Genomic DNA, 13251 nt, shown 5'->3' on the forward strand with positions numbered 1-13251 from the left:
GTTTGCACAGCTGCCTCTCTGAAAGCCCTTCAATATCAGAGGACTCATAATTCCCATGGCTGCTCTACTGCCTCCTCTGTAGCTGGTTATCCCACGTGCGCTGCATGTCCAGGAGCCAGGCAGCGAATCTGCTAGGAGAGAAATGCCCCCGTGCCTTTCCTGGCGGCACTGAGGTGGGCTGGGGAAGGCGGTCACACACACAGCACCTGGACAGCTGGAACTGGCACAGCCCCGTCCCCACTGTTCTGCCCTGCCCACTGTGCTGGCTCCGGGAGGGAGAGAGAGCCGGAGAGCCAAGTTTCCAGCTCCAGCAGGTGAAGGACGGCGGCGGGCTGCCAGTCCCAAGGAAGGCGAGCGGGGGTTCACGCTCTCACCACCCCCAGCTCGAGGAGGGGGCAGACCCACGAGTACAACCAGGGCACCCTTTCCAGGCGCCAAAACATCCAGGGGTGCCAGTGCAGCACTCCCGTGGGGGATAGAAGGGATCATTCCACGTGGGCTTCGTCCAAAGGGAGGGGCGGTGCGGGGGTCACCAGGGCCGATCCCTGAGGGAGGGGTCGCTAGGACAAACCCTGAGGGAGGGGTCCGATCCCTGAGGGAGGGGTCGCTAGGACAAACCCTGAGGGAGGGGTCCGATCCCTGAGGGAGGGGTCGCTAGGACAAACCCTGAGGGAGGGGTCCGATCCCTGAGGGAGGGGTCGCTAGGACAAACCCTGAGGGAGGGGTCCGATCCCTGAGGGAGGGGTCGCTAGGACAAACCCTGAGGGAGGGGTCCGATCCCTGAGGGAGGGGTCGCTAGGACAAACCCTGAGGGAGGGGTCCGATCCCTGAGGGAGCCCCGCGGGGCGGGGCCGGGGCGCGGCCGGCAGGGGGCGCGCTCGGCGCGGGTTTAAGAGGCGCGCGGGGCTGCGCGCGGGCGGCAGAGCGGCGCGCGGGCCAGTGCGGAGCGCGCGCTCTCCGTCCCCTGGTTGCCACCGTCCCCCCCCCACCCCCGGGCCGCAGACATGGCCAGCGGAGGGCTGCAGCTCCTGGGCTTCGTCATGGCCTTCCTCGGCTGGATCGGCATCATCATCAGCACCGCCATGCCCCAGTGGAAGATGGCATCCTACGCGGGGGACAACATCGTCACGGCCCAGGCGCTCTACGAGGGGCTGTGGATGTCGTGCGCCATGCAGAGCACGGGGCAGATCCAGTGCAAGGTGTACGACTCGCTGCTCAAGCTGGAGAGTAAGTTGGGGCTGGGGTTGGGGGTGTCCGTCCCGTCGGGGCTATCTCCTCCGCCCCAGCGCCTCTTGCTTCGCTCGGGGCGGAGGGTACCAGTGCTGTAGGGTCGTCACCCCGCGTCGGTGTCGGTCGCGTCGAAGTTCAGGCTGAAACATTTGGACTGGGTTTGCCAGTTCTATTGCACGTCCAATATCCTATCTCCATCCTCGTCGTCCGTATTGTCCCCGCACCCCTCGCCCACCTCCGAGTGCCTGGCGCGTTGGCCGTGCCGCTGCTGTCGCGTCTCAGGGTCTCTGTCCCGTTGGATTTACTCAGCCTGTCCCTTCAGGGTTGAAGGTGCTGGGTTCGGGGTCCCCCATCTCTTACACGACTCCTCATCCTGTCGGGGGTCGGGTGCGCGTCTCTTGGGGCTCCCCGCTGGCTCTCTCCGCCGAAGCTGGGGGTCACTCTCTGGCGACTGTCCTTTGGGGCACTGTCGGCAGTGCCGCCTCCGCGGGAGGGCAGCGGGGACGCTCCAGGGATAGTGCCCGGGCAGGAGCCGGAGCTGCCCCCCATCCCCCCCTCCCCTCCCAAAATGTCCCCAGGGGAGGAAGGGTCAGATTCTCTACGTGTGTTCCGGAAAGCGCCGTGTTTGTGAACAAGAGCTTTTGGCTGTGGAGGTCCAGCCGGGGTCTGGGCTGTCCTCGCTGGGCACAGCTGCGCGGGAGCAGAGCTCAGCAGCGTGGCCGGAGTGGGCTTTGCGACCACGGGTCCTGTTTGCCTTTGACTGTTTTGGTCTTTTGTTCTCTGGGAAAGTCTCTGCTGCTCCCGTGGAGCTTTTAAGCGGAGGGCTGGCAGGTGAGCTGGCTTTCTGCCCAGGTAGCACTGCCTGGAGTTTTTAGGCAGGCTAGTATGCCACGGTAATCTTTGAGTCACTTATCTTGTCCTGGGACGGTGAAGCATCTCGTGCAGGCAGGAGCTGCAGCCCGGCTGCCTGGGGTGTCACTGGGGCATCAGCCCGGCTGCCTGGGGTGTCACTGGGGCATCAGCCCGGCTGCCTGGGGTGTCACTGGGGCATCAGCCCGGCTGCCTGGGGTGTCACTGGGGCATCAGCCCGGCTGCCTGGGGTGTCACTGGGGCATCAGCCCGGCTGCCTGGGGTGTCACTGGGGCATCAGCCCGGCTGCCTGGGGTGTCACTGGGGCATCAGCCCGGCTGCCTGGGGTGTCATTCGGATGCTCAAGCCGAGCTGGAGCCTCAGAGAGGGCTGTTTCTAGAGCGCTGTGGCGGATAACATGCTGCACCTAATGGGGTTAAAAAACTACTTTCTCAATATCCCTCGTCTCATCTCGAGTCCTGAAACACCTTCATCCCTCCCTAATTAATAAAATAATGATTGTCACCTTGGTCACCTTCTCTTTCCCACGTAAGCCGAGTTCCGCGGGGAGTGTCCCCGAGTGCGATTGCCACCGGCCCATCCTGTGTGTCACGCCTTTACCTGTGGGTAAAGCCGGACCCACCTTCGCGGCCATCGCATCCCACGTGTGTCCCTCCTCTCCTATTCCCTTTTCCCAAGCCGCGGTGGGCCCCGCAGCTGGCGGAGGTGCGGGTTGCGCCCCTTGAGAGTGCCGCGCACCTGCTTGGCATTCGCAGGGAGCGGGGCAGGGCTGAGCGCGCGGTCCGGAGTGCTTGGAGCGGTAATTATGTGTCAGCTCAGCTTCAAGCCTCTTATCTCTCACCGGGGGTGGGGGGCGAAGATGCCAGCAGTGGCTGAGGAATCTCCATCCACCCCCCGGATGGCTTGCAAAAGGTAACCTTGCCTCGGGGGCTGAGCGCAGCCCATTGTGCTGTAAATGAGACCCGCCCGCGGAGCCCGCCTTGGACAGGCTCCCCAAAACCTGCCCCGGGCCCTCCGGAGCTGGCCCATTCATGGCTGAGCGCCGAAACCTGCTGCTCCCCTCACCTTTGTGCCGCGAACAATATGAGCTCTTCTCTTCCAGGGCTACAGGGGAGGGAGGTGACAGGGACCGAGGATGAGGAGCTTGTGGTGATCTTTTCTGTTCTGGCCGAGCTCTTGCAGGACAGTATGCCTGGGAGTTCTCAAATAACAGGGAGATTACGGGATACGTTATCCTCACAGGGAAAATCAAGTGAGGGCTGGCTCCTCGTTCTTGCTGTCCCTCAGCTTGCTTAGGCTGTACCTTTCCCTGTTTTTAAGCAGATCATGCCTGGGGACATGCACCTTATCTGTCCTTTTCCCTCCTGGTGACCCCTCAAAGTCTTGCAGCCACATAGGCCCGGGCAGGGACCAGCAGTGCTGGTTTGGGTGGAGGTGCGAAAAACAAACCAAACAAATCAAACCCCCCGAACAATTTATGCCCAATTCAACAGCTGCACCCCGGGACAGGTGCAGTGGAGAGCTCCCTTACTGCATTTATCTGTGTCCTGGTGAAGGTGGCACAGCTGTGTGGGCAGAACTTCTGCCTCGCCATGCTTTCCTGCCAGGGCTTCACATGCCCCAGGTGCTCTGAGCCACATGTCAGAGCCTCATGCCCTGATGGGAGAGGCTCAGATTTGTAATTACGTTGTCCCTGAGCCTTCTTGCACCTGCAGTGGCTCGTGGTTTGGGGAATGCTGGAAGGCTTTGCCAGCGAGTTTTGGAATATCTGGTAGCTGTTGCCATTCCTCTGGATGTTGTCAGTGTTTGGCTGCAAGGCAGAGATGGGGTTGGCACAAGCTGATGAGCGCCATTAGCCAACTGAGGGGCCTCCAGCTTCCCGTGTGGGCACACTGCTGGAGTGCACCCGTGCTGGCACTTGTCCTGCAGCTGTGTTCAGCTGAGGGCTTATGTCACTGCTCCTATTCAGGCAACAGAAAGGCTGCGTTTTGCTGGCTTACGTGAAAAGCAGTGCGTGGCCACACGCAGACATAGAGGCAACAAATGCCACCCTTGCAACAAGGCTTTGTTGCACACAGCCTCAGCATTGTTCTTGTGGCTCTCCAGCATGGTCCATGAAGCTTAGGTACCTTTGTACTCCTCGGGGTCTTGGGAGGGATGTTCTTAGACAGGAGAGAGTAGGGCTCCTGGTATCTGTCTCTGAAAGTTTCCAGCCCCACCTAACCACATTCTCCTGTTCAGAGCAGATGTTGTTCTGGATCCTGTCTAGGCTGTTTTAGCTGAAGATACTCATCGACCTCTTTGGTTTTTTTTCTGGGAGAGGTTCTGTGCTTGAGACAAGCTGAGACTCATCTATCACTTCATCACCAAACCTAGTACATCCACAATGAGCTTTTGTGCCCTAGCCCAGAAAATAAACAAGGTTTTGAATGCCCTCTGGGTCAAGCAACATGGCTGAAATGTGAAATCTTCCCTCCTACACCTTTACCACCCTGGCTGAGCCTGTTCCAGGAGCTGGGGAAGAGAAATGGGTGGGGGAAAGGAACGGTTCATGCTCAGGTTACTGCTGCTCAGTTGTGGTGGTAGGGGACTTGGGACAGTGGCCCAGGCAGGGACAAAGCATGAGAGACATGTGTCCAATTCTCCATCTTTAGATCTTGATTAAGCAGGTAGAACCTGCTGGTATCTGTGCTTTCATGTGGGTTAAGGGTTAATTTGCTACTGTGTTTCTCAATCCCTGTTCCTTCCTGATGAAAAATCATGATTGAGTGATAAAACAGTCTCACTTGTGCCGGCTTTGAGAAGGTAGAGGGTTACTTGGAATGCCACCGAGGCTGTTCCTGCGCAGTGCCCTGGAGTGTCTGCAAGAGGGGATGGATGGGAGTCTGTTGCAATACACTGGCTTTATTGCTCTACAGGCAGCTTCTAAGCAGCTTTTAGTAGCTGATGTTACTATGTGTTACTAAATCTCTTGGTAAAGGAGTTTCCAGACTCTGTGGGAAAACAGGTCTCCTCTGACCAGGAATCTGGAAATGGTGGTATCGTGTTTGTCTTACTACCAATCTTTATTTGTCAGTGAGGGTAGGAGGGCATCACTTGCTTTCAGATATGCAGAGTACAAGGCCACTGTCACCTACTGAACTTGCCTCTTATGCACTGGACATGCAGTGGGGAGTTCCCAACCTTCCCATTTTGTCAAAAAAAAAGGATCCAGAGCCCCTGTCCTGCCTTGATACTTCGGTACAGTCTTTTAGACTTGTAGGGAAGTGCTTTGAAAGAGACTGGAATCAGATGCTGATGGGTATGCAAGGTGGGCCTCTACAGGGTCTGGTAAAGCCTCCAAGCCATTAGCAGCTTTTGGGTGCAGTGAGAACAGCTGCAAAGTGTGAGAGATGTTTGCTGGCTTGCTCAGATCTTCAATCCCCTGTCTACTGCACAAAAGTAACTTTCACATGCTGGCATGGTAGGGCAGCGGGATCTCAGCTCTCGCTCCTTCCAGGGAATCCAGCTTTCATGAAACCCTGGTGGAAAGGCTTTGAAGGCTGCTGACTTCTCTCGGAGGTGGACGGTGGAACAACATGCTTCCTATACTGCAGGGGTGCTTGTGACTCCTGGGGAACTTCCCTCATAAGGATTAGAGGGAACTGCACAGCATCTGTTTCACCTGTATTCTGTCATCAGTTAGTTGGATGAAGGCCCATGGGAAGGGAAGGAAAAGTCCTTATTTTAAATTAAGGCAGTTGATGAGCATCCCTATCAGAGAATAATCTGCACACAGAGCCATTACAGCAATTTTGCCTTACAAACAGGCATTACAAAAATCCCATGGCACTTTTCCAACAGCTTTTCTGTAATATAAATGACATAAACAGATTGAATAAGGAAATGGGATGATAGAGAAAACCCTCAAACATCTGCAGGTGAAGTACTGAAGTATTTTTTATATAGCAAAGCAGTTACCAGCAATTACTTCTGTCTCAGTTAGTGATAGCTGTGGGAAGGAAAACTTATTATTTAGGCTTCAGATAAACTGAATAAGGGTGTTTGTGTCCAAAACTACTAACAATAACTGAATGCTTTGTTAGTATTTTTCTAAAACATGTGGGGTTTATTGTGTGAAACAGGTGTAAGCAGCAGCTGCATGTTTGTGGACTTGGGTGGTATTTTATGCCTTGCAGAATGCACATTTGTTATTAATTGTTATCAGGACTTTTAAGTCTCTGTTCTTCAGTTCTTGCTGCTTTGTTGCAATAGGGTTTTCAGGCCGTGTCTCTCATTGCTAACTAGCAATCAAAAGGCTTGGGTTCAGAGTCAATACTGGTTTGTATTGACAAAATACTGTTGCCATCTGGCAGCTGTTGTTTGGTGCCAGACCAGTTTGTCTCACCTTGTGTAGGACTGTTTTTTTCCCCAAGGGTTCCCAAGACTGCCTGGGCTTTCCTGTTCCTGTTGGTGAGACAGTTGCAGCAGCAAGGAGTGTGGGGGAAATCCTGTTTTCCCTCTAATTTGGTAGAAGTTGTAAAGTTAAATTGCTGTGGATTACTTCTACTTGCTGTCGGCAGCCTGTCCTGTTTAGCAGGTTGAGACAATATTGTACTTGTATAATTTTGGATTTTTAAAGCATCTGAAAAGGCCCATGTGAACAACAGAACTATTATTAAAGTAGCTTTCCCAGCCCCTGGATGTGCAGCTTCCATTCACAGCGCGTCTGTTAATGTGTAGTTAATAACTGGTAGCTTGTATGATGATTAACTGCGGCCAGTGCACTGCACACATTGCAAAAGTGGTTGGAGAACAAAAGCACTGCCTCCCAGGCTGTGCTGGGAGCACAGGGCGGGTGGAGGATGGTTGGCTAACACAGTCATGTCACATTACAGCTTCTTGGGACAAAGGAACAGAACGTTCTGCAAAGGCTCCAACCTGTTCTGCTGTCCCACTGCAAGTTTCCTACATGTTTCTGTCCCCTTGTGCCATGGAGCCATGCATGAGGAGGGGGCGAGGGCAGTAGGAGTTGTCCCACCAGTGTCTACTGAGAGTGGGCAGCCCTGGGGAATGCTCACAATGCTGTATTTTGTTCAGCTGCTTCTGCAAAGCTGTCATGGCATGCATCCAGTTAATATTTATACATCTTGAGATTTTAGTGTGTTTCATAGTTGGGTTTTTAGAGGTCATAGAAGCTTTTTCCAGCATTTTCCTGTGTTTGTCCCGTGGCACTGTGTGTGAAGGTGAAATGTTTCTTCCTACCCTTATAACTGTTTTTCTAGTTTTTGGAGATAGCATTGCCTATTTTGAGCTTCATGAAAGAACTCTTTCAAAACCATCTCCTATAAAGTAATTTCTTCTGCAGCAAGACGGAGCCAAACTTACTGTAGCCTTGATAAAACAGGTTTGGTGTCTGCAGAGATGATGATTTCCCGTGCCTAGTACAAACTGGTATTCAGCCACGGGCCTCTCCAGAGCTTCTGCTGTAGGGCACAATTTAGCCTTAAATGTATGGCAGCTGAATTGGTTGCCTGGGTGGCAACCTGTCAGCTGAAGTCTTTCTGAACATTGGCATCGCTTTTGTAAGGTAGAAATTACTCTTGGAGTTTAATCCCTGACATTGGAGATAAATCAATTAAGAATGAGTTAGGATACGGCAGTGGTGATTTATGCTAAAGTGACAAATGGCTTTGTTAATGGGTTTCTGTACATCTGTGCAGCAGACGGGTTTTGATTAACACATGGGTGGTGCAGAGGTGTGTCACGTTCCCCTTTGAAGGAAGTGAGAGATGATGTTAACCCAGCTGATTGAGGAATTTTTCCCAAGAAAGCCAACACTCATCTTATGAAAGTGTGTTCCTTCCTGTTGCTTTGATTATTGCCTTCTTATTGTGTTGTTGCTGTCTGGTTTCATAATCTATTTCCAGAACAATAAGGTTGTGTGTGAAGGGGCAGATCAAGATCTGTTTTAGAGCAGATTTAGAGCCTGGTGTTGGTGTGGGTCACAGGAGTCTTCCTCCATGAGCAGTTCTGTGGGACAGAGTGTAGTAAAGAAGCTGCGGAGGATGGCTGTGTGGCTTTGTTCTGGCCGGTGCCAGTCTGAGCTCTGAGTTTCAGATTGCCCACGGAGCCCATTGTTGTGGCAAGGACTCGGGTGGGTTCACCATGCCAGCCCTGACTGAGTGTGCAGGTGCTCTGTTAAAGGCTCAAACCTTGCAGTTCAAGCCTGAAACGCTTTGCAGAGCTCTACCAGGATGGAGTCAGGGCGTTTTGAGGGGTGAACTCCAGACCTGAGATTCTGTATCAGGGGACACTTGTGCCTTGGTTACAGCATGCTCCTTGAAGCTCATTCATTTTATTAACCAGCCTTGTTTGTTCTCAGGGTTTTACAGGGCTGTATATGAAAATTCATCCTGTTCAAACAAACCTGATTTGCTAGACAATAAAGCTCAGGCTCTTATTTCACTGCTAGTCAGGTGTTCGGTCACCTGAGGTTTTTTTTTTTTAGTAATGACTTAATTTACATTACTACTTTTCTTTGGTAAGTTCAGTAGCTCACATTCTTAGGTGAGCGTGTCTTCACAACTTCAGGTAAATCCATATAAAAAACAAATCCCAAGGTACATCCAGTCTGTCTGCTGAGAACTCAGCCAAATTCAGTGCTTGCCCATGGGAGGCATCACCCCCTGCTCCAACTCTTCAAAAGCACAAGAGGCTCTTAAAGCATTTGGGTATCTTTGAGTCAATTAAGCTAAATATTTTAAGTAGAAAAGAAAGCAAGGTATTTTTCAATTGGCTGTGAAAGTCCTATTTCTTTTGGAGTTGTATTTTTGTACCCTCTGGGATGCAAACTGCTGTAGCACAGAAAAAAAAATCTAAATCAGCACTGAGTTATTTGTATAAAAGACAGGTTTTGGAAGTGTTGAGCAGTAAATGGGCCTTGCTGTCTGCTGTGGCACTATTCATATGTATGTCACTATTCATATTAAAACGTGTGCTTAAGCACTCTGTCAAGGTAGGGCCTAAATCTGAATACTTCTTTTGATAAACAGATATGTCCTTCCAATTGGGATTCAAATGATCAAGGAACAAAAGATGTCTGAGGGCAATTCCCAGGTCGTTTCCTGCAAAAAGCCCGCTGCATGCCCTTGTTTGCCATGCATTTTAGAGGAGGCTGATAGTCCTCTGATCCTGATGCAAGTCAGTCTTGAGACTAAAGCTGAGAAGGAATGGCTTGCTTGGATGTTTCCTGTGTACCGGGGAGCAGGATTTAGATACAAGACTGCTGAGCCCAGTAATTTGAATTTCAATTTGTATCTTGAGTTTGCTTTGTGGGTAACTCAAGTCCTATTGTCTTCCAGGCAGTCTGCAGGCCACAAGGGCTTTGATGGTGGCTTCAATACTCCTGGGGCTCGTTGGAGTGTTTGTTGCTGTAACAGGCATGAAATGCATGAAGTGCATGGAGGATGACCAGGTGAAGAAGATGAGGATGGCTGTCTTCGGTGGGGTGATCTTCATCATTTCAGGTTGGTAAAGTGCAGATATGCTGAGTGTTAAATGTGCTGTTTTCCTATGGTGGCATATATCCTCTGCAGGCTGTGGGAGGGCTTGATGTGCTGATCCAAGTGCATTGTGGTCTGGAAACTCCTTAGAGAGCTTTGGTTCAGGCTCCCTGAGGCACCTTGGCACTGGCATTACACTCTCTGTTGGCATATCTGTGGGCAGAGCTGAGTTTGACCCTGCTTCAGTGGAGAAAAGGCTGTCAGCAGAGCAGTCCTGCCTTTGCTGCAGTGTAACTGTGGGAAACCTCCAACTGTTAACTTCTTTCCCAGCCAGCACTAAATGGAACAGCTCAGAACTTCCAGGGTTGCAGCAGCTCAGCTTTACTCCAGATGCTGATTCTGCTGCATCCTTATTTTTGCAATGACTTTGCTGATGGTTTTTTCTTGAGCCATGACATTTTGTTCTCTTTATGTGCAGGTCTGGCAGCACTGGTAGCCACGTCGTGGTATGGCAACAGAGTGGCTCGGGCTTTTTATGACCCTTTCACCCCCGTCAACACCAGGTACTGCCTCATTTGGTATAACACACTGTAGCTGAGTATGACAAATACTGCCAGGGCTTAGTTTTGAGTAGCAGTCACTCAAAACAAAAGAAAATTCTGAACTAGCTGAGCTGGCTTCAAGCTGTGCTGAAGAGCTGGGACCAGATCCCATTATCCGTGTGGTCTTAGATCTTGGCTTTAAGGTAACATCACTGCCAGAGACCTCACTGGTGTGACTTCTGTGATTTTTACCCCACTACATGCCAAGGCCTGGTTTACACAGAGCTTGGCTTGCAGCTGTTGGGAGTGACCCAAAATACTGGAGATGCCCAGCTCTGAGCTTTGGGGGTCAACAAAGCCTGACTGCTCCAAGCTGCTGCCTTGTAGGAAGCCACATCCATTCCAGTTTCGGCTTTCTTCTGCTTTGTGTGAACGTATTGCTACAAGTAATACCCCTGGATTACAGTGATTCACACTTTCTCCCTTCTTCCTTCTCCAGATTTGAGTTTGGTTCAGCTCTCTTCATTGGCTGGGCAGCTTCATCTCTGGCCATACTGGGGGGATCCTTCCTCTGCTGCTCCTGTCCACGGAGAGAAACTTCATATCCACCCACCCGAGGCTACCCCAAAAATGCCTCCTCCACAGGGAAGGATTATGTATAATGGAACAAAGAAGAGGAGCCGCCAGCACTGGTAGTGAAAAAGCATTTTGGAGAGGACACTACAATGCCACTGTCTTGAGCAGAATCCAGGCTCTAGGTTCTGCCTTCCTCTTCTCCCAAAAATGTGTATATTTTTGTAATCCTCTTTGCTACTGGACGTAACTTCTCCTTTCTCTCCCAGCCCATGGAGGAAGGCTAGCCTAGATTCATAGGTATTGCCACTGGAAAGATGAAACCTCCAAGCTTGGGTTAATTTTAGTATTTGGGAGCAAAAGGGAAAATGATACTGTTTTTATAGACGGATGTTGGTGCTTTTTTTAGTTGGTTATTTTTTTTGTTGTTTGTTTTTTTTTTTTTTTTTAATAGATGGTAACAATTCAGTCCCATATCCCATTAAGTTAGAGCCCAGTGTGGTGTGTGTAGAAATTAAAGGAACATATACTATATACAAAATGATGAAACCAATAGCTTAAGGGGAAACATAATTTTGGGGAAAAGACTTTACATGTAGGAATGTTTGAAGAGATGTAAAATGCTCTTTTACTGTCTTATTGACATCATCTTCAGTACCCTCCTTTCCATGCAAAGGGTCAGAAACAAATTGCTGTGACTTAAGTGGAAATCCACACTGTCTGTGCACATGCTGTTGGCTAATGGAAGATGCAGTGTAAGGTAGAGACCACAGAAGTTACCAGACTCCCAAAGCATCTGCAGGTTTCCCTGGTGCCAGGGAAGAGCTCAAGGAAAAGGATTGCCTTCTGTTTTCACTGTGTGTCTCTGGTGAACTGTGGCTGTTCCTTAGACGCCGAGTGCTGCCAGTGATTGTTTCTCCATGTTCCCATCCTGGCAGCTGAGCTTGAAGCTTTATCCTCCTGTGTGTGTTACAGGTCACCTTTAACACTCTTCTTTCCTCGAGGCTTTCTCATTTGGGCTTAGTTTCCCAATCTCTGCCTGATGCAGCTAGCTGTGTTGAACCAAACTGAATGCACTGCCACTCCCTGATGTTTCCCCAAAGATACCTCACATGCTGCCATTCCATCCTGTCTATTTCTTGTAAACACTTTCAGTGATGATAGGAAGGCAAATTCCAAGAAAACTGACCCAAAGGTTATGGCATTTGCTTGTAATCCAAGCTCACCAAAGAGGAAGAAACAAACATTTTAAAGATATAGCCATCCTTGCATATTGAGTCATATCTAAAAAAATAATAATACTGTTCATCAAAGGTTCCCACCTCTTCCTCTGAAACACCCAGTCAGTCACTTGGTGTTGGCTGACACTGGGTGTTCAGTTTTGTGATTCCTAGAGGGATGGTGCCACTTCTCCAAAAGCTCAGCTTTTTTGTATAGAAGGAAACTGGTGCTTCTGACCAGGCTTTATAGTTGTGTATATGTTCAGAGGCAGCAGATCTCTTGATTTCCTTCTGTAGACAGGGAGAGCCTCTGGCTGAGCTATGTACCACGTTGGTGGTCTGTACAAGGCTTGTACCTCTGTTTTACCTGACTCTTGCAGCATAAAGTTACTAAAAGAAACCAACCAGAGCATTTGCTTCAGGCTCGAGTTGATATTGGCCTGGACTTGGAGCTGGGCTATGTGGCTTCCCCTTCTCCATGGGGAACTGCCTGTGCACAGCAGCTGCCTCAGGAGACCTCTTCTCTTGGGAGGTAGCAGCTCAGGTCACATTGAAGAGCTGCTGAAGTCTGTGCTTTTGTATTTGCATTAACCCTGAGCCAGGGAACAGATGCTTGTATTGGGAACTTGTACAAAGTGTTTAAACAATTTCAATAAATGGACTTTTTTAAGGAAATTCAGACTATTACTTCATTTCTTGTTTTTGAGCAGAACTTGGAACGGTGCACATAGAAGTGAAGAGTGGGACTTGGGCTTTTGGGAGCATGCCTGCCAGGATGGAGCTTGTTTAGCTGTGTATCTACAGCAGACATAGGTGGGGACAGATCTTCTGCAGTGAGTCAGGCAGTTGTGGCCTCTGGCAGAAACTCACCCAGTAATCTGCTCTGATTGCAGCCCAGGAACCAGAAGGTCTTCTCTGCTCCTTGGCAAGGCAGGCTGCACCCTGGGTGGAGCAGGAAGGGGTAGGGGGAAGGCAGATGGCTCCCTTGCAGGGGAGTGGGAGCTGAAGGGATGGGGCACAGAGCCAAGGTGTTCCCAGGAGAGGTGCTCTGCCTTCAGAGCAGTGAGAGTCCTGCTGATCCCTATGGGACTCTTTCATCTCATTCTAAAGCCCTTTAGGGAGTGTACTGTGCTTCTATTTTGACATTCTATTTTTTGCAGGCCTGGTAGAGAATGGTTCCTGTTGGGCATGGGGTCTTCTAACCTGCACTGATGCCTCTCCAGGCTAACAAGGCTCTATCCCCTTCCTTCTACCTGCCCTGGAAACCTTTTTCTGTTCATTGGGGTTTTGAGTTCATCCCTTTCAAATTTTTAAGTACTTGTGATGAGAGAC

The 13251-nt window shown here is 50.6% G+C and overlaps 1 protein-coding gene across 1 annotated transcript; it reads left to right on the forward strand.

Moving 5' to 3' along the window:
* The first annotated feature begins 920 nt into the window (after nucleotides 1-920).
* On the forward strand, nucleotides 921-12594 carry CLDN1 (claudin 1). The gene is made up of 4 exons (XM_040074599.1): nucleotides 921-1227; nucleotides 9444-9608; nucleotides 10063-10147; nucleotides 10626-12594. Exons 1-4 carry the CDS (start codon nucleotides 1005-1007, stop codon nucleotides 10786-10788), a joined length of 636 nt encoding a protein of 211 aa, XP_039930533.1. The 5' UTR covers nucleotides 921-1004; the 3' UTR covers nucleotides 10789-12594.
* Nucleotides 12595-13251: the final 657 nt, after the last annotated feature.

Source organism: Hirundo rustica, chromosome 10, assembly GCF_015227805.2.
Source record: "Hirundo rustica isolate bHirRus1 chromosome 10, bHirRus1.pri.v3, whole genome shotgun sequence".
NCBI classification, from domain to species: domain Eukaryota; kingdom Metazoa; phylum Chordata; class Aves; order Passeriformes; family Hirundinidae; genus Hirundo; species Hirundo rustica.

What these genes read in the sequence shown, in the direction of transcription:
- CLDN1 (XM_040074599.1), top strand. Translation starts at nt 1,005, where the DNA reads ATGGCCAGCGGAGGGCTGCAGCTCCTGGGCTTCGTCATGGCCTTCCTC. An exon ending in CTCGCTGCTCAAGCTGGAGA is followed by an intron (nt 1,228 to 9,443) that starts GTAAGTTGGGGC and finishes ATTGTCTTCCAG; the next exon opens with GCAGTCTGCAGGCCACAAGG. An exon ending in GGTGATCTTCATCATTTCAG is followed by an intron (nt 9,609 to 10,062) that starts GTTGGTAAAGTG and finishes CTTTATGTGCAG; the next exon opens with GTCTGGCAGCACTGGTAGCC.